Here is a 21,683-nt window from a genome sequence, read left to right on the forward strand (position 1 = left end):
TAAAAACATGCAAGCCATGAGTTAAGAATAGTTTTTGGAGTGTGGAGTGTGGGTACTTCCCACACAGACCAGTTGTTTGCCTTTGGGGTCATTTTGCCTCTGCTGCCCCCCCCCCTTTTTTATTAAGAATCTTCTCTTTTATAACAATGGAACCATGTGGTTCTCTGAAAATCCTAACCTTTCTATACAGTGGATTCAAGGACAGCATAGATGGATCCACTGTTGGTCATCCTTGATGTCTTGAACTCTCAAGGAGCCCACATCCATTTAAACTCTCTCTATTGCTTCAAATAATTTTCAAATCTTTCCACACTTTTATCTCATCCTAGATCAACACAGCATCCAAAGGAATGTTTAACACTGGTGTGACCATGTCCTTCCTTTCCTGTATATATAGATCCCTCCAATGATTTCCTATTGGTCTAGGCCTCTCTGCTTTGCAAGAGCCCTTCCTTCCTACCTCCCAGCCTTATCTAGGCCACTCACTGCACCTGTACGGTGGCCTCCTTTCATGGCTCCAGTGCCCCCTAGCTTTCCTTATAATTAATCCCCATATGCTGTACCTACTGAATGCCCAGTCATCGAACCAACACTTCCATTTGCTCAATCCTGTTGAAGGAGGCTTTGATTGCTCCCACAGACTGCATTAGGAACCATGCTGTCCTTCTTAATGGCCCTTATCACAGTTGTAAGTAATTATTTAGAAGCACTCCCTCCCCAATTATTTCTTAGGAGAGCAGGGCGCATGTTCTTCACCATTTTGTTTTCAGAACCTAGAACAGCTCCTCTCACAGGATGTGTGATACTATAAAGATACATATTTTATGAATGAATATATGAAGAACTGAGTAACATGGGATATTGAGATTGGAAAGGTAGATTGGAGTAAAAGTGTCCTGAAAAGGGTCATTAGCAGCTGCTGTAACTTAGGCAGTTCACTTAGGTGACCCAAGTAAATGTTTCCTTTTTTTTTTTTTTTTCCAATGTGTCTGTGTCTCTGCAGGCTGTGACTTGATCCCAGTACAGTATCTCCGCTGGGGTGATCCTGAGCCCATTGCAGCTGTGGTGTTTGCCTGCCTTGGCCTACTGGCCACCCTATTTGTCACTGCAGTCTTCATCATTTACCGTGATACGCCAGTAGTCAAGTCCTCCAGCAGGGAACTCTGCTATATCATCCTTGCTGGCATCTGCCTGGGTTACTTATGTACCTTCTGCCTCATTGCAAAGCCCAAACAGATTTATTGCTACCTTCAGAGAATTGGTATCGGTCTTTCCCCAGCCATGAGCTACTCAGCCCTTGTAACCAAGACCAATCGTATTGCAAGGATCCTGGCCGGCAGCAAGAAGAAGATCTGTACCAAAAAGCCCAGATTCATGAGTGCCTGCGCCCAGCTGGTGATTGCTTTCATTCTCATATGCATTCAGTTGGGCATCATTGTTGCCCTCTTTATAATGGAGCCTCCTGATATAATGCACGACTACCCAAGCATTCGAGAAGTGTACCTGATCTGTAATACCACCAACCTGGGGGTTGTCACGCCTCTTGGATACAACGGCTTGCTGATTTTGAGCTGTACCTTCTATGCTTTCAAGACGAGAAACGTTCCAGCTAACTTCAACGAGGCCAAGTATATTGCCTTCACTATGTACACCACCTGCATTATATGGCTGGCCTTTGTGCCAATCTACTTTGGTAGCAACTACAAAATCATCACCATGTGTTTCTCCGTCAGTCTCAGTGCCACAGTGGCGCTGGGCTGCATGTTTGTGCCGAAGGTGTACATCATCCTGGCCAAACCAGAGAGGAATGTGCGCAGCGCCTTCACCACGTCTACCGTAGTGCGCATGCATGTGGGGGACGGCAAGTCATCCTCGGCAGCCAGCAGATCCAGCAGCCTGGTCAACCTGTGGAAGAGGAGGGGCTCCTCTGGGGAAACCCTAAGGTAAAATGGGGTAATGGGGAGTTGTGGGGCACTGGCCTCTATAGTTGAAGCAATGGTATTTGCTTCCTGGTCTTTTAAGTGGGAAATATCTGAATGAATCAAACTCTGGGAGGAGGGGTGGGGGTGGGGAAAGGGGCCTTGGGCATTCTCATTGAATGGTTTTTATGGGATTAATTGGGTGTGGCCCCAGTTACTTAAGCCAAAGCCAGAAACAGAGAAGTTGGGATTGAGAGAAAAAGCAGAGTTTCAGCAGAAAGGAGATGAGGTCCAAAAGGGCAGGGAGAGCACAGCTAAGTCATTAAGCTAAGGCAAGGCAAGTGATTAAGCCAAGTCCTGAGGGGACAGAAATACATCGTGGACCAAATTCTAATTCACCAGAACAGAGTAGAGGTTACTGTTAACACAGAAGATTATGCTGAGCAGAGTACCACGAGCCTTATATATCTGGCTGCGCTGTGTGCCTGAACTTTTCCAAGCCCAGAAGAGCCCTCGACTGCCCATCCCATAGAGACATGTGAATATAGACTCTGTGTTTTAGTTCTTAATGGGCAACTTGAACTCTTTGGGAAATGTCTAAGTTTCCAAAAGTGACCTTGCATATAATCTTCCACAACAACCAGCCAGTTTCCCATCTTCTCTGTTGCCCAGCGTCCCTTCCCACCCTTCAAGTTCAGTATCCCAGGTAGTACTTGTGGGTAATTTCCATCTGAAAAGAATCTGGAGCCAACAGCCAGTGATTCCCCCACCATGAGGGACCTCCTTCTGTGATAAATACCTCCAAGGCACTTCGGAAGGCAAGGAGCGCTGCTCTCTCTCTCTCTCTCTCTCTCTTTTAGCCAATTGAGAGCTGTATCTTCAATAAACATCTAGAGAATACTGGTAGTATAGATTGCTATATTGCATGCTATCTCAGAGACCTATGGTTCCTTAAAATCTGTTTGAATATGATAAATTCTAAGAACTTAAAGTGTAACCGATCACCCCATAGAGCTGCTCAGACTTATGCCAGTGGTAAGCCTGGCTATTAACCACTTTCTCCTTCCCTGCTTCTCTGGGGAAGAGAAGACTGTGGCCTCTGTGAGGGGCCAATGTGAAATTAGTGCAACTAATAACTTCCCAACATGGGGGAAATGAGATCATCTTATCAGTGGCTTGGGAACAAATTTAGAGGTACTAAAAAGGCTACATGGGTTATTACTGGGAATAAGGACTCCTTCCTTTTAAGAAGTACATACCGAAAGAGCTAGTGAAGATATCATCTGCTTACTCTACAGAGATTTTACAATTTTCCTGAAGTCTAGATACATAAATGGAAGATAAACATCTTTTGAATTGAAGATAAATAGCTAAATATTATTGCTTGAACAATTCTCTTATACCATAATTTAGCCTGCATGGAAAGTCCCACATTTCTATCAGCCCTTATTCTTCAAAGCCTGAGTAACGGTGATGGTAAAGGTACTGTGCTTCTAAGGATTGAGAAACACAAGATACTTAATTAATCACATAGCTTAATTCATTTGCATTATTAACTTGTATCCTTGCCTCTTTTAATTTTTTTCTAATCCCTGTATGCCTCTCATCTCTTTCCATGTACACCAAGCAAGGTATTTAACTAAATTATAAATCTTGGGGCAAACAACTATGTCTTCAGTTTCTTCAGTAAATCGTGGCAATGTCATGGTCTGGCCACAGAAGGCCTTTCATCTCTCTAAACTGCCAGAATATTTTCCATCTGCTTTCCTGACACCTCTCTAGAATATTCTTTTTCCAAAACTTTTGTAAGATCAGCCTTTTATTTTGTCTAAGCAGATCTATTTTTCAGACTTTTCTTTTACCCAACTCTCTCCCAATAAAACCTTTCCTGAAAGGTAAAACAGGCTCCTAGAAAGACAGACTTGCGAGCCTAGCTTAAGCACCCTGAAAACTTGCTTTGGGCAGGCTCCTTAGACAGTGTGAAGCAATGGGGAGGAACACTGGCTTTGTGGCCAGCTTCTCCTGAGTCTGAACCCTGGCACTGCCGTTCCTTCTCTCTGAGCCTGAGTTTCTTTATCTGCCAAATTTAGATCAGATCACCTACCTCAGAAGATTGTAAAGAGTGAAAGAAATAATTATGTGTAAAGGCCAGGTACACAGTAGCGGCTTTACTGAAGAAGGTGTCAGAGTACAGCACCAGGCGGCTCTGGGATTTAATACTGGCAGCATCACTTACCAGCTGTGGAACTGTAGGCAAATCACTTAACCTCCCTATGCCTTGGTTTCCTCCTCCGATGAATGGAGGAGATAATGAACCACAGCCTTCAGACAGGGTTGTGAGACTACATGAGTAAATACATGTAAAGTATATGCCATGTAGTAAGCACTTTAAATCTATATTTGCTATTTCTAACGGTGTTAACAATTGTCAATCTTCTTCCACCCCTGTAAGTCTCTGTATCAGGAATGCAACCAGGATGACCCTAATAACAGAGAGAGCACCATAAAAGGCAGGAGAGGTCTATAGACACATTGATTACACAGACTGAGCTTTCCAAAGCATCTCCATTTCGACATGGTCTGGTTCCTTGTCAGATTGTACAGCACACCCTTTGGCCTAATTTAAGCAAGGTGAGCTCCTTCAGAGTGGGAGCCTTGTCTCCCTTGTCATCACTGTGCCTCCAGTGCCTGCAAGTGTCAACAAGGGCTCTTGATGCATAGAAGACACTTAATAATCTTTGGTATATTTACTGAGCAAATAAATTTGGGAAGGTAGGAATGTGGTGGGTATTTCTTGCTTGTGTTTAGGTATGCATACTACTATCCCCTAGTGGTTTTATTGCCTTTTATAACATGAAGCCTACTGTGATCTCTATTACAAATATCCCCTGCACTCCCATGGCCCTCAGTTTATGCTCAAGAATAAAGTCATCATTCCCATCCATTGACCTCATATTTTTGCTCTAATTCTAACCTATCTCTAGTAACATTTGGTTACTCTTTTCAACTATTTCATCTCTACTTCAATAAATAAGGGGCAACATAAATAACAAAATTTACTAATTGGGCCAATAGAAAATAGAAATTCTTGAGATTTTTGGCAATATTTTAACCTTTTTCACTACAGGGCCATGTAGTCCTCGATTTTGCAGTTTAGGTATTAGAATATTGAAGATGGTAAGGAGGGACCTTTGGCATTTGTTAAGTTTCCTACATGTAGTTGTGGCAAATGCTGGTCTAGTGATTATGGCTGAGAGAGTGACTTATTTTTTGTCATTAACTGGCATATTCAGGCTGGACCCTGCTTTTGATGTGGAGAAGAAAGCCCAGAAAAGCTCTAATACCCTTGCATCACACACATCCCCTACCAGCATCCTCTTCTAGCTATAACTCTATGAAATAATTTAGATCCAAACTAAAATTATTTTCCTCTAGGTTTCCCATGAGCTCTCACACTGAGTATTTCTTCTCTGTGATCCAACATCAAGACATTCAGAATGTTACTGTGGTATTTATCACATTGTAAGATATAACTGGTTACATATGGATTTATCTTTTTACTTTATAAAGGCCAGTGTGTATCACATTATCTATCTCCAGGACTTAATGGGACTAGTGGGCAAGAAGTAAACTTGGATGCTTCTAATATTTTCATGTTTTATTCTGAATTACCTTCATTAGTTGGGTTTCTCGGGCTTGAATTCTATAATATGCCAATGAGCCCATTTATTGGGATCTACAGGGGCCTTAAATAGTTAGCTTAAATATCTGACTCTGGGTCTTTGGAGAGAAGCAGCTACTATGCTATTCCCAGCCTGGTTCTGTTTTTTTTCCATCTTTTTATTTTCCTATAAACCCAGACTGGGTCTGGGCTATTTTTGAAAAGTCCTATACATCTCGTGGCAGACAGCTAGGGCTCCATTTTAAAGATGACACTAATTGCACACATTAGAATGAAAGTAATACCTCCCAAGGTTATAGTGACTATGTTTCCAAAAGTTAGGACGCATTCTTGGAGCAGCGGATGTGGAGAGAGTAGATGGAAATATAGCAAACTAGTGTATAGTTCTGGCTTTGGAGCCACTCCTGGATTCAAACCTAGTTGTGTGAATTTGAATAAGGTACACCAGTCTGCTTCCTCAACTGTAAAATGGTAGACAATGATCCCTATTGTGAGAGTAGATGAAGTGATGTGTGTCAAATGCTTAGTATTAGTGTATAGATAGCACTCAGTCAATGGTAGATAAATGTTTAGAAATGTGTTCAGCTGCAAGTAAGAGAAAGCCTGATTTTCAGAGACTTATATGATTTGTACGGGTTTCACTTCCCTCGTGTTACAAGAAACATGTGGACAGACATGGTCTTCCTCTTCTCAGTGGTGCCAGAGTCAACATCTCTGCTCTTCTCTGCACCTTTTGTTTTTTTAAGATTTTATTTATTTATTTCAGAGAGAGAGAGAATGAGGAAAAGAGTGAGAGTGTACAAGCCAGGGGGAAAGGCAGAGGGAGAGAGAGAAGCTGAGCAGGGAGTCTGATGTGGGGCTCAATCCCAGGACCCTGGAATCATGACCTGAGCGGAAGGCAGACACTTAACCGACTGAGCCACCCAGGCATCCTCTCCAGGCCTTTTTACTTATGGTTGCACAATGGCTCTATGTGTTGCATCCTTTCACTAGGGAAAACAATGGTTTCTCAGGACCCCTTTCTGTCTCATTGGCCAAAATGGTCTCCTGCTGTCTCCTAGGTGCAAGAGAGTAGGAAAAAAAGCGTGCATTTACCTTTCACATCTTCTATAATGTAAACTGAGGGGGAGATGGGGGTGTCAAGTGCTTGTTGGATAAGCCCATGAATAGCATTTACCATGGAAAGTGATAGTACCTCGTAGTGGCAGGGGTAGTGGAGATGGTAGGAGAATCACCTAGTGGTAATTATTGAAAATATTGAAAGAAGGAGCAATAATCTTTCCCATTTTTCAAACAGGGAACTTGGGTTATCGTGGTTAGAACCCTCGCCCACAGTCTTGTGACCAGTCAATTACACTCAGCTACCAACTCAGACCTTAGCTCATTGGCCTTAGAGCTGAGCCTTCCCCAGAATGTATTCTTTGGAGAGCTAGTCTCATAAATTGTTCCATGGGGGAAAAAAAAGAAAAGGTATTTGGTCAAACAAATTTGAAAGCATGCTGACTATTCCTTTAGAATAGTGTGACTGTGTTTAGGGATAAACACTGAGAAGTTTTGCAATGTAGAAACCAATCATTCATTCATTCATTCTTTTCAATCGTTCCCCAAGCTTGTTGAACATAGGACTATTACTTCCAGGTAACTCTCTTAACTTTCTGGAGCATTGATACTACAAAGGGGACTTACGATGGAAAATATCACAGCCAAAGAGAAGATCTGTTTCTGGGAGACTGAAGAGTCGTTCCTTTCTTCAGTGAGAAGGGGGACAGAAAGAGCCAATTTCCACCTCTGGTCATGGAGAGAGAATCACTTGTGTCCTCTAAGCGCCTAAGGGAAAAATAGAGCCAAGACCAAGAGATCTAGCAGCTTTCTGGAAAGTGAAATAGGCTCACCCTAGCGCCCCAGAAAGAAAAGTGCTCAGAGTCAGTCATTCAATTCACTGAAATTGCAAAGGGAGATTTTTATTTAAACGGGAGTGAGTCACTATAGATTTTTTTTTATATAGAAACGTACTATTTATGCCATCAATGTATAGCAGTCCCTGTGATTAACATTTTGGTTCTAGACACTAATTCTCCAGCACGACATGGCACAGCATCAAATCATTGTCAAGCAGATGATGCCATGCTTCCGTGTAAGGCCTTCACTTCAGCTGCAAATTGACAAATGAACACAAAACCACTTCTGACCTAAATAAAGCACTGAACGTGTTGAGTCTAAAGTTCTGGTTCTACAAGATTCAGAATTTCCAGCGTCTTGGGGATGAGGCTCTCAGATGCAATGGGCATTTCATGGCTAAATGAATGACAGAGGCTGTAGCTCTAGATCATACATGTTCTCAGAAGGTAAAAGCCTCGCTGCAGATTCTCCTCAGGAGGCAGAAACATCAGCACTGCCTCCACCTTAATTTTAGAAACTATCATTTGCCGCTTTTGTTTTAATTAACTAATGAACTTTGCTTTCATTGACATGGTCATGAGAGTCCAGTCAGACTATCTGCTAAAGCAATGGCTAACCCTTTCACGTCCTTTGCCCAAATTATAATTTGCCTGGAAAACTGGTTCTCTGTATGTCAGTATGGGTCAGTATACCCCAAGTGTGCTCAGAGCTTTGAGGATTTCCATCTGCTTAGATACCATTAAGGAGTTATGAGTCCATATGAGGTGACGTTCGTGTATCTCTTCCTCTTTAGAATCCCCTGCCTCAGGGCACCTGGGTGGCTCACTGGGTTAAGCCTCTGCCTTCAGCTCAGGTCATGATCTCAGGGTCCTGGGATCGAGTCCCACATCGGGCTCTCTGCTCTGCAGGGAGCCTGCTTCCTCCTCTCTCTCTCTCTCTGCTTGCCTCTCTGCCCAATTGTGATCGCTCTCTGTCAAATAAATAGAATCTTAAAAAAAAAAAAAATAGAATCCCCTGCCTCTTCCTTCTGTCTTTCCAGGTGGTTCTTCTCTTCCAGGGTGCAGCTTCCCCACTGAAACCCTGTCAGAGAGACTGTCTCACAGATTTTCCCTCATCTGAACTCAGAACATTTAGCACACATGCCTCACATCTTCTTTGTTTATTATTTATATGAACAAACTGAACATTGTCAGGCACTGTGGTAGGCCTTAAGGGCCCTAGGGGGTTGTCTTGGGTAGACATGTGTTATTTCCATAACTATCTTAATGCTGTCTTTTCTGTCTTCCTCAGCACCTAGCACCGTGCCTGACACACAGCAATGCTCAGTGACAGATTCTGATGCAGGTGGGCCAAAGCTCTTAGGGCTCACACTGCCATAACAAGAAGAAGAGCTACTCACTTTGTTGACTTGGTTGCCCAGATTTTCTCTGATAATACTTGGTTCAAAAAATATAAGAAAAAATGCTTTATGCTACAAGCAAACTTGTTGTTTTTCATCAAGCTTCCACAGAGTGCAAGTAGATTCTGGGGATCCAGAGATAAGTAAGAAACACTCTTTGAGGAGCTCTCAGTCTCCCGAAACAGAACGGGACACAGGTTAGGTTTCATAACGTGATGGAGTGCTGTGATAGGAGTCCACAGGGGAACAGAGGAACCCAGAGGCAGAAGCAGCAAAATTCTACATGTGGAGAATTGGAAAACCGCCCAAAGGATCCAATTTAAACAGTAGATACTATTTAAATACTTTATGCCTGCTTAGCCATCCTCAGGGCTTCACCAGCGAGGATAAGATAAAGCCAAACTTCCTTCCCCTTCTGTGGCAGGAAAGGCTACAGAATACCTGGGGGTAGGGGCCTTCTCCCAGCCAGCCTGGGATCTGGTCACTCCCTGCTTGACTTTCCATTCGGACACACTCAATTTTCTTGCTTTCAGGCTGCTATCAGTGCAGCTAATGTGTTACAAAATACACCTGCCCCACCACCCTCAACTTGGCCAAATCACACTCAACTTTGATACCACTTCTACTGGCAAGCCTGTCCTAACCCTCTAAGACCACATTAGGTCCCACTCTTCATGATCCAAGCGAGCCATGTGCTTCTCCCTCTAGCACATTCATCATCCTGTGTTATAATTCCATGTTTAACTGTAAGACTCCTTTACATGCATGCATATACATGCATGAGGGCACACACGTGCACACACACATGCACACACACACTGTCGCATGAACTTACTAAGCACAGGGTCCATGTCTTCATTTTCCTGTGCCATTGGAACCCAGCCCAGTGCCAGGCACTGGTTAGCACTCAAAAATGTTTGTTGAATAAATGGATAGCTGTGGGGGGGGAGGGCCGGTGGTAGATGAATATTGATGTGTGAATGACACTGGCATTTGACAGTGAACACAAAGGAGGATGGAGGATTGTGAATAATTATATTCATTGAGCATTTGGTGATGGCCCCTTTGAGCCTTATGCGGATTAACTCTTTATATCCTCCAAACAATCCTCTTCTTAGATAAGGCAACTGGGATACCTTATCCCAGGGTAATTTACTTGCTCAAATCCATGAAGAGAGTCAGTAGAAGAGGCAGGCTTCCCATAAAGACACGCTGGCTTCCAGGCACATGCAGATAACCATCCAACAATGGTCCCCATCCCAGCTCTTATTTTGTCGCCTGAGCTGAGGAAAATTGAGACTGAATGGGTGCAGGACGTGACTTGCCTCTAGGAGTTTCCCTGAAAACTGCTCCCTGATCTTTATGGCCCTGTACTTTCTTGCCATGGTCATTCCCTCAGCTGAGCCTGATTTGACTTGTGTTTTATCTCAGAAGCCTCTGAGGTAAAATTTGAACTTGAAAGGGTTGCCTGATAGCTTTCCTATTTAATGGTGATTTTAAACTATCTATATAGATTTTGTTTGTGTGGAAAAAGTCTGACTGATTAGTATTTTGATTCTATTTTTTACTCCCAGAGAAAAGACCCTAAAGGTGATTTTGTTTGTTTGTTTGTTTGGCATATAGGCCAGTCAGTCAAGGTGACATCATGGAACAAGGCTGTCGGTGTCAATCCTGTTATAACTTGACAGAATACTGTGGTGTAGGAAGGGAGCCTAGTCAGCAAAGATATGGATTCCATTCCTGGCTCTGCCACTCACCAGCTGGGACTTGAGACCAATCCCTTAATTCTCAGAACCTCTGGAAGATGAGGATGATACTCTGTATTCCACTGTGCGCTATGCTCATAGGATCATGAGCATTATACAGAGTATGTTCCACAGGCAGGTTCATGAGATATGAGTTTCCTTTCTCCTAATCATGGGGTGATCTCAGTTCCCATCCACCTAATATATAGCTCTGGTGACCTAATATGATGTTCCATGACATCAGTCTTCAGGAAATTTACTGAAATGGAAACATTTGACTTTGGGAACCTGGCCTGAATTACTAGTAACTCATGGCTACATCCTGGGGGCAAATGGTCCTCAAAATTTCCATTATATTCTTAAGTAGAAGTTTACAGAGTCTCTGTGACAGTGCTTTTTCAGAAGTTAGGCTTTCCAGGGCACCTGGGTGGCTCAGTGGGTTAAATCCTCTGCCTTAGGCTCAGGTCATGATCCCAGGGTCCTGGAATCAAGCCCCACATCGGGCTCTCTGCTCAGTGGGAAGCCTGCTTCCTCCTCTCTCTCTCTGCCTGCCTCTCCACCTATTTGAGATCTCTGTCAAAAAAATAAATAAAAATCTTAAAAAAAAAAAAGTTAGGCTTTCCTCAGAGTTTAAAAGAGATTTGTAAGTGTTAGCCACTCTTCTCATTCCCCTTGTGGTTTTGGCAGTGCGTTTATATTTCTTCATGAAAAAACTATTTTGATTTTTAACTTGGCCCAGATGGGTCCATTTTACTTAATGTTTAGAAACTAAGTGATGAATCACTGTGGTCAATTTTATACATCACATGATTTGAAGCTCTCTTTGGGAAGGCATGTGCGTACTCACTTGCTCACTTCTGTTTAGTCAAAGAAAGAAAGAGAGAGAGAGAGAAAGAGTGAGTCACAACATCCCTCCTGTGTACAAGCTTGCTGCCTGGCCTTATTCTTGGGCTCCTTCTCTGCACACTCTGGATGACAGAAGTTGCCAGAAACTGTGACTCTCCCTCTGCTGAGTTAAAGTGGCATGGCCAAAATGCAGACTAATAGCACTGTTTTCTGTAACTCAGGTGGCTTTTTTACTTTGAGGAAAAAAAAGAGAGAGAGAGATCATGACTCGGTAAACAAACAGAGCTGTCACTGACCTTGCTTGTTCTTCTAAAATGAATGGTAACTAAAAACCAAAGTGCGGTAACCCCAATGAAGCTCCCAGAGAAGGTAAAGATCATTCCAGTCAACATCTGCTAAGCAAGTCCCAGTCATGTGTGAGACACTATACTACGTGGATTACACATGAGTATCTTCTAGAATAAAGCTCCCCAACTGCAGAGTTTTTGATACAGCAGGTCTGGGGTGGAGCCAGAGAGTTTGCCTTTCTAACCAGCTCCCAGGTGATAAGGATTTCATATTGATGAATGTATGGTGACATAGGGATCACATGTTGAGAACCACAGGCTTACATGTTCTCAGCCAATAACAACCATGTGAATTAGATATTATTTATCTTATATGTTTAAGATTTTATTTATTTATTTGACAGACAGAGATCACTAGCAGGGCAGAGAGAAGGAAGCAGGCTCCCCGCTGAGCAGAGAGCCCGATGTGGGGCTCGATCCCAGGACCCTGGGATCATGACCTGAGCCTAAGGCAGAGGCTTTAACCCACTGAGCCACCCAGATACCCCTATTTATTTTATTTTTCAAAAGATTGTATTTATTGGGGCGCCTGGGTGGCTCAGTGGGTTAAGCCGCTGCCTTCGGCTCAGGTCATGATCTCAGGGTCCTGGGATCGAGTCCCACATCGGGCTCTCTGCTCAGCAGGAAGCCTGCTTCCCTCTCTCTCTCTCTCTCTCTGCCTTCCTCTCCTTCTACTTGTGATCTCTCTCTGTCAAATAAATAAATAAAATCTTTAAAAAAAAAAAAGATTGTATTTATTTGAGGAGAGAAGAGAGAAAGCACGTGCAAGTTGGGGGAGGGGCAGAGGGAGAAGGACAAGCAGACTCCCTGTTGAGTGCAGAGCATGACAGCCCTGAGATCAGGACCTGAGCCAAAACGAAGAGTTGGATGATGGACTGATTGAGCCACCCAGGTGCCCCCGCCCCATGAATTAGATATAATTATTACTCTCTGTTTTAAAGGTGAGGAAACTTAGGTGCAGAGAGGTTTAATGATTTGTCCAAGATGGTGTGGCTCATAAGGGATGCAGGTGGGATTCAAAGTCAAAACACCATGTTTTTCCCCACAATAACATGACTGACAAGCTTTCAAGAGGATATATAAAGTGGGTAATTGTTCCTCCTTCCTGTTTGCCCCATATCAGGACTTTTGCTCTGTGGACTCAAACTCTATGTCATCACCTGCCCACCTGGGCATAAGGTAATAACACTGCTATTACCGGAGCTTTGCTATTGGTTGGGTTATGAAGCATACTTCCCACACTCCATTCATAAATTCTACAGCAGTCTCCCACTCTCTGCCTCAGTGACTGCAGGGCATACACTTTTACCTCACTAGAGCCAGTGTCCAGTGAGGAGATCATCTGCCATTCCCCTATACTCATCCCCCAACAGTGATGTCAGTGCAACATGGGGGAGCATGGTGAACTAATGGAGGAGACTGGGAAAGGCACCGTATAATATTGCCATAAAAAGAAAAGCAAAACCAAACCAGCAAAGACACTTTCTTCAGTTTTAGATGGCATGGGCAGAACAAGGGAGAGTAGTGTAATATCAACATGGATGGTCCTCTTTGGTAGGCAGAGTAATGACCCTCAAGCATGGAAACAGTCCATTCCCTGGAACATCTGAATATGTCACCTTCCATGGCAAAAGGGACTTTGTGGATGTGATTATGTTAAGGATCTTGAGATTATCTTGGATTATTCAGGGGGAACCAAGGTAGTCACAAGGGTTGTTATAACAACAAGTGTTATAACAGGAAGGCAGGGGTATCAGAGTCAGAGACAGATTTGAAGATGTTACTCTGTAAGCTCTGGAGTTCAACTAAATGATTCTATTTTGACCATTACACTCCCTAAAAGATATCTTGGCTCAGGTAGAGAGAGAGGAGATGTTGGTCTTTTCTACGTGAAATTCTGGTGAGGTTCCATGACATTCTGTGTTGGTTTACTCTGTGTCTGTGTGTGTGTGTGTGTGTGTATGATATATGACCACAGTAAATCCTCATAAACCTCATTCTATGAGGGTTTACTGTGGTCATATCTCACACACACACACACACACACACACACACACACACACACACACATTCTACCAGAAGTCCCTGAGGGCAAGAACATTTTCTTATTTATCCCTAGGATGGCTCTGGGTAGGAGCTCAGTAAATTGCTATTGTGGGGATACAGGAGGTAAAAAGGAAATCAAGCCCTACTGATCCCGCCTACTTATGCTCCTCAAAGGATAGAAGGTTCCCACTGTCCTCCATCATCCATCTCAACTACTTCTATGATATGCCTGTTCATTTCACTCTGGGTCCCACCAGTGTCTTGGTCAGAAACTGAAGACAGCAGGGAACACCTGACCTGTTGGTGGGAGTCAGGCACTCCCAAGAGTGTATTCTGACTCAGGCAGACACATTATAACAGTGAGGGGGAAAAGTCTCCGAAGGAACATCTGAAGGAAATAAGAGGGAATTTGAGTTCAGGATGCTTCTCCCAGGGACTGTCTGGCCATGGGGTACAGCCAAGAGTGCAGCCCACTAAAGAATGGACCAGGGCAAAAGTAGACATCTCTACTGCTCTAATGGCTGCCAGGACAGCATATTTGGAACCAAATGTTCCAGCCCAAATGGACCAGCAAGCACTTTTTCCCTTTTGTTGGTTAATAAAAATGTAAGAAAAAATTGATCTCAGCATCCACTCATCACAGAAGACTAACTTTAGGACTTCTTTTAATCTAAAAGATGTTTGAAACGTCTGATGATATTTGAGAGAAACAGAGCAAACTGACTTCAGTGAAGAACTTACAAAGACACATTAGCAGAATGCTAATGGCTGAACTGGGGCTAAGCAGATGCAGACTTCTGATGTCTTGCCTGTCTTTTTCACCTTCAAACTCCAAATCCCTGCATCAAAGCACATGTTATCTAATTTCCCCTTGGACATTTCCAGAGGCTTTCATTTAATTGTATTCACTGTGCAGACACTGCTTTGCAACTGCATCTCCAGGGAGAACAGTGCCAGACAGAGAGCAAGTCGTGAGCTGAAAGGAGCAGACAACCTTTAACTCCGGGGCATTTCTAACCATCCTCAGTGATGCTAGTGAAGAACCGGGCTCAGTGCGTCAACTGTTTACGGACTGTCTTCTTCTCTCTTCTTTTCCTTGCGCCTCTTCTCTCTTCTTTTCCTTGCGCCCATAACCCTCCATGCCCGCCCCAGGCAGCAGTGGACCAGTCCCTCTCCTGGCCACTAGGTGGCAGGCGGGGTTCTCTGGGCAGCACCAGGGGAGCGAGGGTTTCAGAGAGCTTGTGCGGTAACAATGCAGACCACCACTGTGGGCTTACACGGACAGCTTGATGCGAGCAGCTGGAGGCAAACTTTTGTAGAAAGCAGTGCGAACAGTAGATGTGCTGATTCCCAGATGTACTGTTGTGGTTTTTTCATCATCACTGATAACACATTTCCATGCTTATAAAAATGGTGTGACATAAAAAAACTGGGGGGAAAAATCAGCATCACTTCCTAGAATAGCGATGCTAGATTTTAAAAACATACATATTGTTATATGCTGTAGAGGAGCCTTGCTTAAATATTTTCCTGCCACACACTCTGCCACCAGAAATTGCCTTTTGGAATTCAATTGATTAGGATTCCAGAGTTTATTCTTCAGGAATCAAACCAACTTCTATCAAGATCTTTAATTTATTGGGGATACAAGTGCCCATGCATACTATGTATTTAATCCAATTCATTTCTTTTTCTTTTTTTAACTCCAGTATAATTAACATACAGGGCTGTTAGTTTCTGGTGTACAATATAGTGATTCAACACTTCCATACATTACCCAGTGCTCATCCTAAATTAATCCCCTTTTCCTAGTTCACCCATCCCCCCACCCTCCTCCATTTGGTGACCACCAGTTTGTTCTCTGTTGTTCAGAGTTTGGGGTTTTTTGTTTGCTCATTTGTCTCTCTTTTTTTTTTTTTTCTATGTTCACTTGTTTTGTTTCTTAAATTGCACATGTGAGTGAAATCACATATTTGTCTTTCTCTGACTTATTTCACTTAGCATTATGCCTTCTAGATCTATCCATGTTGTTGCAAATGGCAAGATTTCATTCTTTCTTAATGACTGAGTAATATACCATTTTGTGTGTGTGTGTGTCTGTGTGTCTGTGTGTGTATGTGTGTGTATCTCACCTCTTCCTTATCCATTCATCTATCCATGGATAGATGGGCTGCTTCCTTATCTTGGCTATTGTAATAACGCTGCAATAAATATTGGGGTGCATATACATTTTTGATCCTGTGTTTTTGTATTCTTCGGGTAAATACTCAGTAGTAGAATTACTGGATTATAGGGTAGTTCTATTTTTAATGTTTGAGGAACCTCCATACTGTTTTCCACAGTGGCTACACCAGGTTGTCCACAGTGGCTGCACCAGTTTGCATTTCCATCCAACAGCATGTGAGGGTTCCTTTTTCTCCACATCTGCCCAATACTTGTACTTTCTTGTGGAAAGTATAATCAATGGCTATAATCAATGGATTATAGCCATTCTGACAGGTGTGAGGTGGTATCTCATTGTGGTTTTGATTTGCATTTCCCTGATGATGAGTGAGGTTGAGCATCTTTTCATGTGTTTGTTGGCCATCTGGATGTCATTTTTGGGGAAATGTCTGTTCATAGCTTCTGGCAATTTTTAATTGGATTATTTGAGGTTTTTTGATGTTGAGTTGCATAAATTCTTTATATATTTTGATTACTAACCCCTTATTGGATATGTCCTTTACAAACAACATCTCCCATTCAGTAAGTTGTCTTTTGTTCTGTTAGACCACTACATTTCTTACATGATCCTGCTTGGAAGACTTCTCATGCCCATTATACCAATGAAGACACCAAAGTTTAGAAAGATGAAGACACTTGCCCAAAGAGGTGAGTGGCTCAACCAGGGTTTGAACACCACTGTTGCAGTTAAGAACTTTAGACGTAAATGTAAGGCTTTCTCAAAAGCTTGACCTCCTGACTGAGAAGCCAATCTGCCCTGAGTCATCCCATTTCCAGAGCGCACCAAAGCATGATGAAGGAGCAGATAGCCTTTTACTTCCATAAAACCTAACGAGTCAGAGTCTGCAGCATTTTGTCGTGGAGCACACAGTGCAAGTAAGATGAGGCTACGGACTGGCAGTAGGACGCAGATGAGAAAGGACGCCAAGTATGGGATCAGGCAGTCACCACTGCTAGATTTAAAATCAAGCTTTTCAGCCCTCCAGCCCAAAGTGTAAACAGGTGGAAACCAGAGAAGAGAAGGTGGAGTGTAGGAAGTGGATGTGGGATGACCAGAATGATAAAGCTGATGCTAAAATCTAACCAGCATTTATAATGTGGCAGGTGCTATTATCAGTGCCTCAGAAACTTTCGTCAAATCCTAAGACAACCCCATGAGGCAGGTAACATTAGTAGCCTCACTTTATAAACCAGAGAATTGAGGCACAGGCAAGGAAAGCAAATTGCTTAAGGATAGATATCTAGAAAGAGTTGGACCTTCAATTCTAATCCCAGAGTTGGCTTTAGACCTTAACTACCAGAAATTATAAATGCTAATACTATATTTGAAAGGGCAGTGAAGAGCTTGTAGTCATCAGTGAAAGGTCAGGATTGAAAAAAGTGATTTGTAAAAAGTGTCATCTTCCCTGTATTTTGATTTAGGTTGGATACCTTCCCGTTTAAACCCCTTTGACAAATGAAATGATAACCATTGCCCCATTTTCTTTTGTTAACCCTCTCCCTTAGTATTTTCTCTTACTGTGAAACTTAAAGCCACTGTCTAGAGTACTTTGCTGAGTTAGGATCTAGTTAAGGTCCTAAGTCAACCCGGTTTGGTCATCAAAGCAAGTATGCACAAAAAAGCATTTTAGGGTTTTTTTGGCTGAAATAGCCACATAATGCAGACAGCACTTACTTGAACTAAATTAATGCAAGGAATAGGATATATTTCTTAAAAGAAGCAGCAGACTAAGAACATGGTTACATTTTTACCAGTTACAATTTTTTAATGTTTTTATCTTTATTTCCTTTCTTCAAATAAAGACTGTTTCTAAATTTAGTCATTTAAAACTATGTGCGATGGTGGAAGATATCTTTTTAAAAAGTCCTCAGGTTGGAGCACCTGGGTGGTTCAGTCAGTTAAGCGTTTGACTCTTGATTTTGGCTCAGGTCACCATCTAAGAGTCCCGAGACTGAGCCCTGTGTGGGGCTCTGCGCTCAGAGTCTGCTTGAGATTCTCTCTCTCCCTCATCCCCTACCTCCCTCCACCCCTGCTCATGCTCTCTGTCTAAAATAAATAAAATCTGTAAAATAAAAATAAAAGTGGTCAGGTACGGTTGAAATTCACTAGATATTTCTCAAGCACTTATTGCATGCAAACATTTAAGTCCATTTTTAGAATTCAGTGTTTTTGACATCCTGGATAATTATAATGTATAAGACAGGACATGAGAGGAAAATATTATTTTGACCAGGAAATTAAATAATAACCTCATTATCCCTTATCTAAACATTCTCATTGCAGGCTCTTCTTATTTTTACATTTCCTCTCTGGATAAAAGTTACACCTCAACCTCGCTGCCCAAGCCTGTGTCAATCTTGACTCTTTACTTTCTTGATGCTTCACATCCAATCAATCACATTCTCTACTGACATTACCTTATCTCTTGCGTTCTCACTGATACCGCCATGGATCCGAATTCCATAACCTATTGTCTGAACTACTAACATAAGGTCCTAAATCTCTATTATTGATACGCCAACCTGTCCCAACAATTGCCAGAGCCGTCTTCCCAAACCACAAATTGGATCACATTACCCAACCTTCAAATAGTAGGTCTATAAGCCATAAAATATAAAAACCTAAAACTCTTTTACATAGCTCACTAAGCCCTTAAAGACCTGGCCCTTCAAGACTTGACCTTCTCAACCTGAGGGCCAGCCACCAGTCTATTCCACCAATCCCCAAAGGTCCCCTCCACCAGCACTCCTCCAACCACATACTACATATCCTGCCCGCTCCTGATGTCCCCTCCACCAGTGCTGAAAGGCTTCAGCTATTTCTTTGTTTGGTATGCTCCTGCCTGTGTATATTCTATTCTTTTTGCCTCTACTAATACCTGTGATTATCTTCCTTCTACCTAAAAAATACCTTCTTACCCTCCAATCCCTAACCCAAATATTATACCTCTTTTATAAATTGCATTTCCATTGGACTTGCTGGGTCCCTTCATATAGAACCCCTGAAATTGTGTTTTATTTATTTGCTTTTCTCACTGCTAGACTGTAAGTTTCCTGTATGCATTGCTTTCTAGGTCTTCATCATCAGCAACTAACACAGTGACTGTTTTAAAAGGTTCTGTAGGGGGGCGCCTGGGTGGCTCAGTTGTTAAGCATTTATTTGCCTTTGACTCAGGTCATGATCCCAGGGTCCTGGGATCGAGCCCCATGTCTGTCTCCCTGCTCAGTGCGAAGCCTGCTTCTCCCTCTCCCACTCCCACATGTTCTCTCTCTCTCTCTCTTTCTCTCTCTCTCTATGTCAAATAAATAAATAAATAAATCTTGAAAAAAAAGTAGAAATAAATAAAAGGTTCTCTAAGGGTGCCTGGGTGGCTCAGTCAGTTAAGCATCTGCCTTTGTCTCAGGTCGTGATCCCAGGGTCCTGGGATCCAGCCCTGCTTCAGACTTTATGATCAGCAGGGAGTCTGCTTCTCCCTCTCCCTCTGTGTTCTCTCTCTCTCTTTCTCCCAAACTAAAAAAAAAAAAAAATTCTCTGATAAATATGTGAGTGACCAGCAAAGATTCACTTTTCTAGCCTCTCGTGAAGATCTGGTTCCTCACCTAATGGTGAATCAGCAATCAATAGTAGTTTATCTTCCAACAGAATAAGTCAATTTGTCAAGTCCTGTTCTACCACTGCCTGATAATATACCATTTAAATATATTTACTATATTTAACAGAGATTAAATATATTTCTGTTTTATTTGACAGAAATTAAATATATCTCATCAGGTAGGTAGAGGTAAATTAAGAAGATTTAGATCTGGTGGGTTGTACGAATGACATGATTCAGGTATTTATTTTGGGGGAAGAGAAATGCTTTGAAATGATTAATTAAATTGTTTGGCTCTGCAATAATTAAAGTATATTTGTGGAACTATAAAAGACTATGTCTGGATGATTTTGATGAATTGCATCTAAAACATTCCCTTTGTATAATGAATTGATATTCTTGAATGCTGTGATTACAGTGAATCTTAGTTTGCAAATGACATTAGTGATTTCATTTGTTACTACTTGAATTTGATAAAAATATTTTCAATTAATTGATATAAATTGGGTGGTAGGGCAAATTAAGCACTTTTTTAAAATTTTGTTTCTAGAAATGTTCTTTTCATTTGTAGTAGCCTTGCTTGTAAGTGAGCTAGCTACACCATATCTGGGGTATACAAGTCATATCTCTTTCAGAACGTAACACTTCATACCAAAAGAAAGTACACCTTCGGCATAATTCTGTGAGTTAATGATTCTTCCTCTTAAACTCCATTCCCTTGGTAAAGATGGAATTATTGAGAAAGAAATAAACAGTGGGAAGATAAGAATATCCTTTTCTCTAGCTTCTTGGCTAAAATAGTTTTCCACCTTTTTTGAGTCATTTGGCCACTGATTACTCTAGCACTCCTCCCAATTACCCCCAACACATACACACACACGAAGAAAATGAATGTTTTTTGAGCTCCTTCAGTGTGCTCTGAACTATTACACGCCATTCAATTTGTACAACAGCCTTGAAAAGTAAAGATACACTAATTTTTATAGCTGTAGAAATGAAGACTCAGAGAGATGAAATCATTTTTCCAAGATCGTACACTTAGCTTATGATTGAGCTGACTGAAACCCATGAAACCCATGACTACCAGGCTACTCCTCATGCTCTTTGTACTCTGCCTTATTATATTCTCCATTACTCTTGAGCTGAAAAAAAAATTCCTGTTGGTCTCAAAAGGGGGGATCAGTTATCAATTTCAACTCTCAATGATCTACTAAAAAAATACACAGAGGAGGTAGCACTAAAAAGAAAGCTAAGTAGACATGTTTGAGTTGCTCATTAGGGAAGACATTCCAGTAAGAGGTAACAGCAGGCACAAAGGTACCGAGTTTAGGGCTACGTGGGGCCACTTCCTGTCCTTAGTTGTCTCTCTAAGATCAGTCCATGGTCCTTGGCTCCTTTCTCCTTGTGTTCTTTTTTGGAAAACCCAACCATCATTGCACTTTCAATTCTCAAGTATTCTTCCTTAAGCTCTAGTTGTTAGTCTTCACATGGCAACTGGATAGTACCATCTTCATAACTAGCATCATCTCAACCTCAGCATGTCCAAAACTCACTCTTTATATAAAATAAATTCTTCTGTAATAGTTTCACTATTTCTGTCTTTCTGTTAAATGTAACAAATGCCACTTTCCAGTCTCAAAATGGTAGCCATACTTAATTTGTCCTTGTCCTCAACTTAAACATATTTAATCAGATATTAGATGCTTTTGAGATATTATAAGCTATTTTTAAAATATTTTCAAACTAATACATAATACATCTTATATACATCACCCCATTGAAGATCAAGTCCAAGTTATATGAGTTATATGAGGACTCAGATTATATTTCAATACCCTGAAATTATTAATTGAGTACATCTGGCAATTAATTGAGAATGTACTATGTACCAGGAACTGCTCTAAGCTTTGAGGATAAATGTGAAACAAAACAAAATTTCAATCCTCACAGAATTTCAATTATATTTGGAGAGAATGATAACAAA

At 41.9% G+C, this 21,683-nt stretch overlaps 1 protein-coding gene across 3 annotated transcripts in view; it reads left to right on the top strand.

Moving 5' to 3' along the window:
• The window catches only part of GRM5 (glutamate metabotropic receptor 5), a 704,461-nt gene that overhangs the window by 645,577 nt on the left and 37,201 nt on the right, over positions 1 to 21,683 (top strand). For all 3 annotated transcript variants that reach the window (XM_047692184.1, XM_047692186.1, XM_047692185.1), the window contains one exon: positions 1,004 to 1,943. In XM_047692184.1, the coding sequence (XP_047548140.1) occupies positions 1,004 to 1,943 (940 nt within the window). The remainder of the gene's footprint in view (positions 1 to 1,003; positions 1,944 to 21,683) is intronic.

Source organism: Lutra lutra, chromosome 10, assembly GCF_902655055.1.
Source record: "Lutra lutra chromosome 10, mLutLut1.2, whole genome shotgun sequence".
Lineage (NCBI taxonomy): Eukaryota > Metazoa > Chordata > Mammalia > Carnivora > Mustelidae > Lutra > Lutra lutra.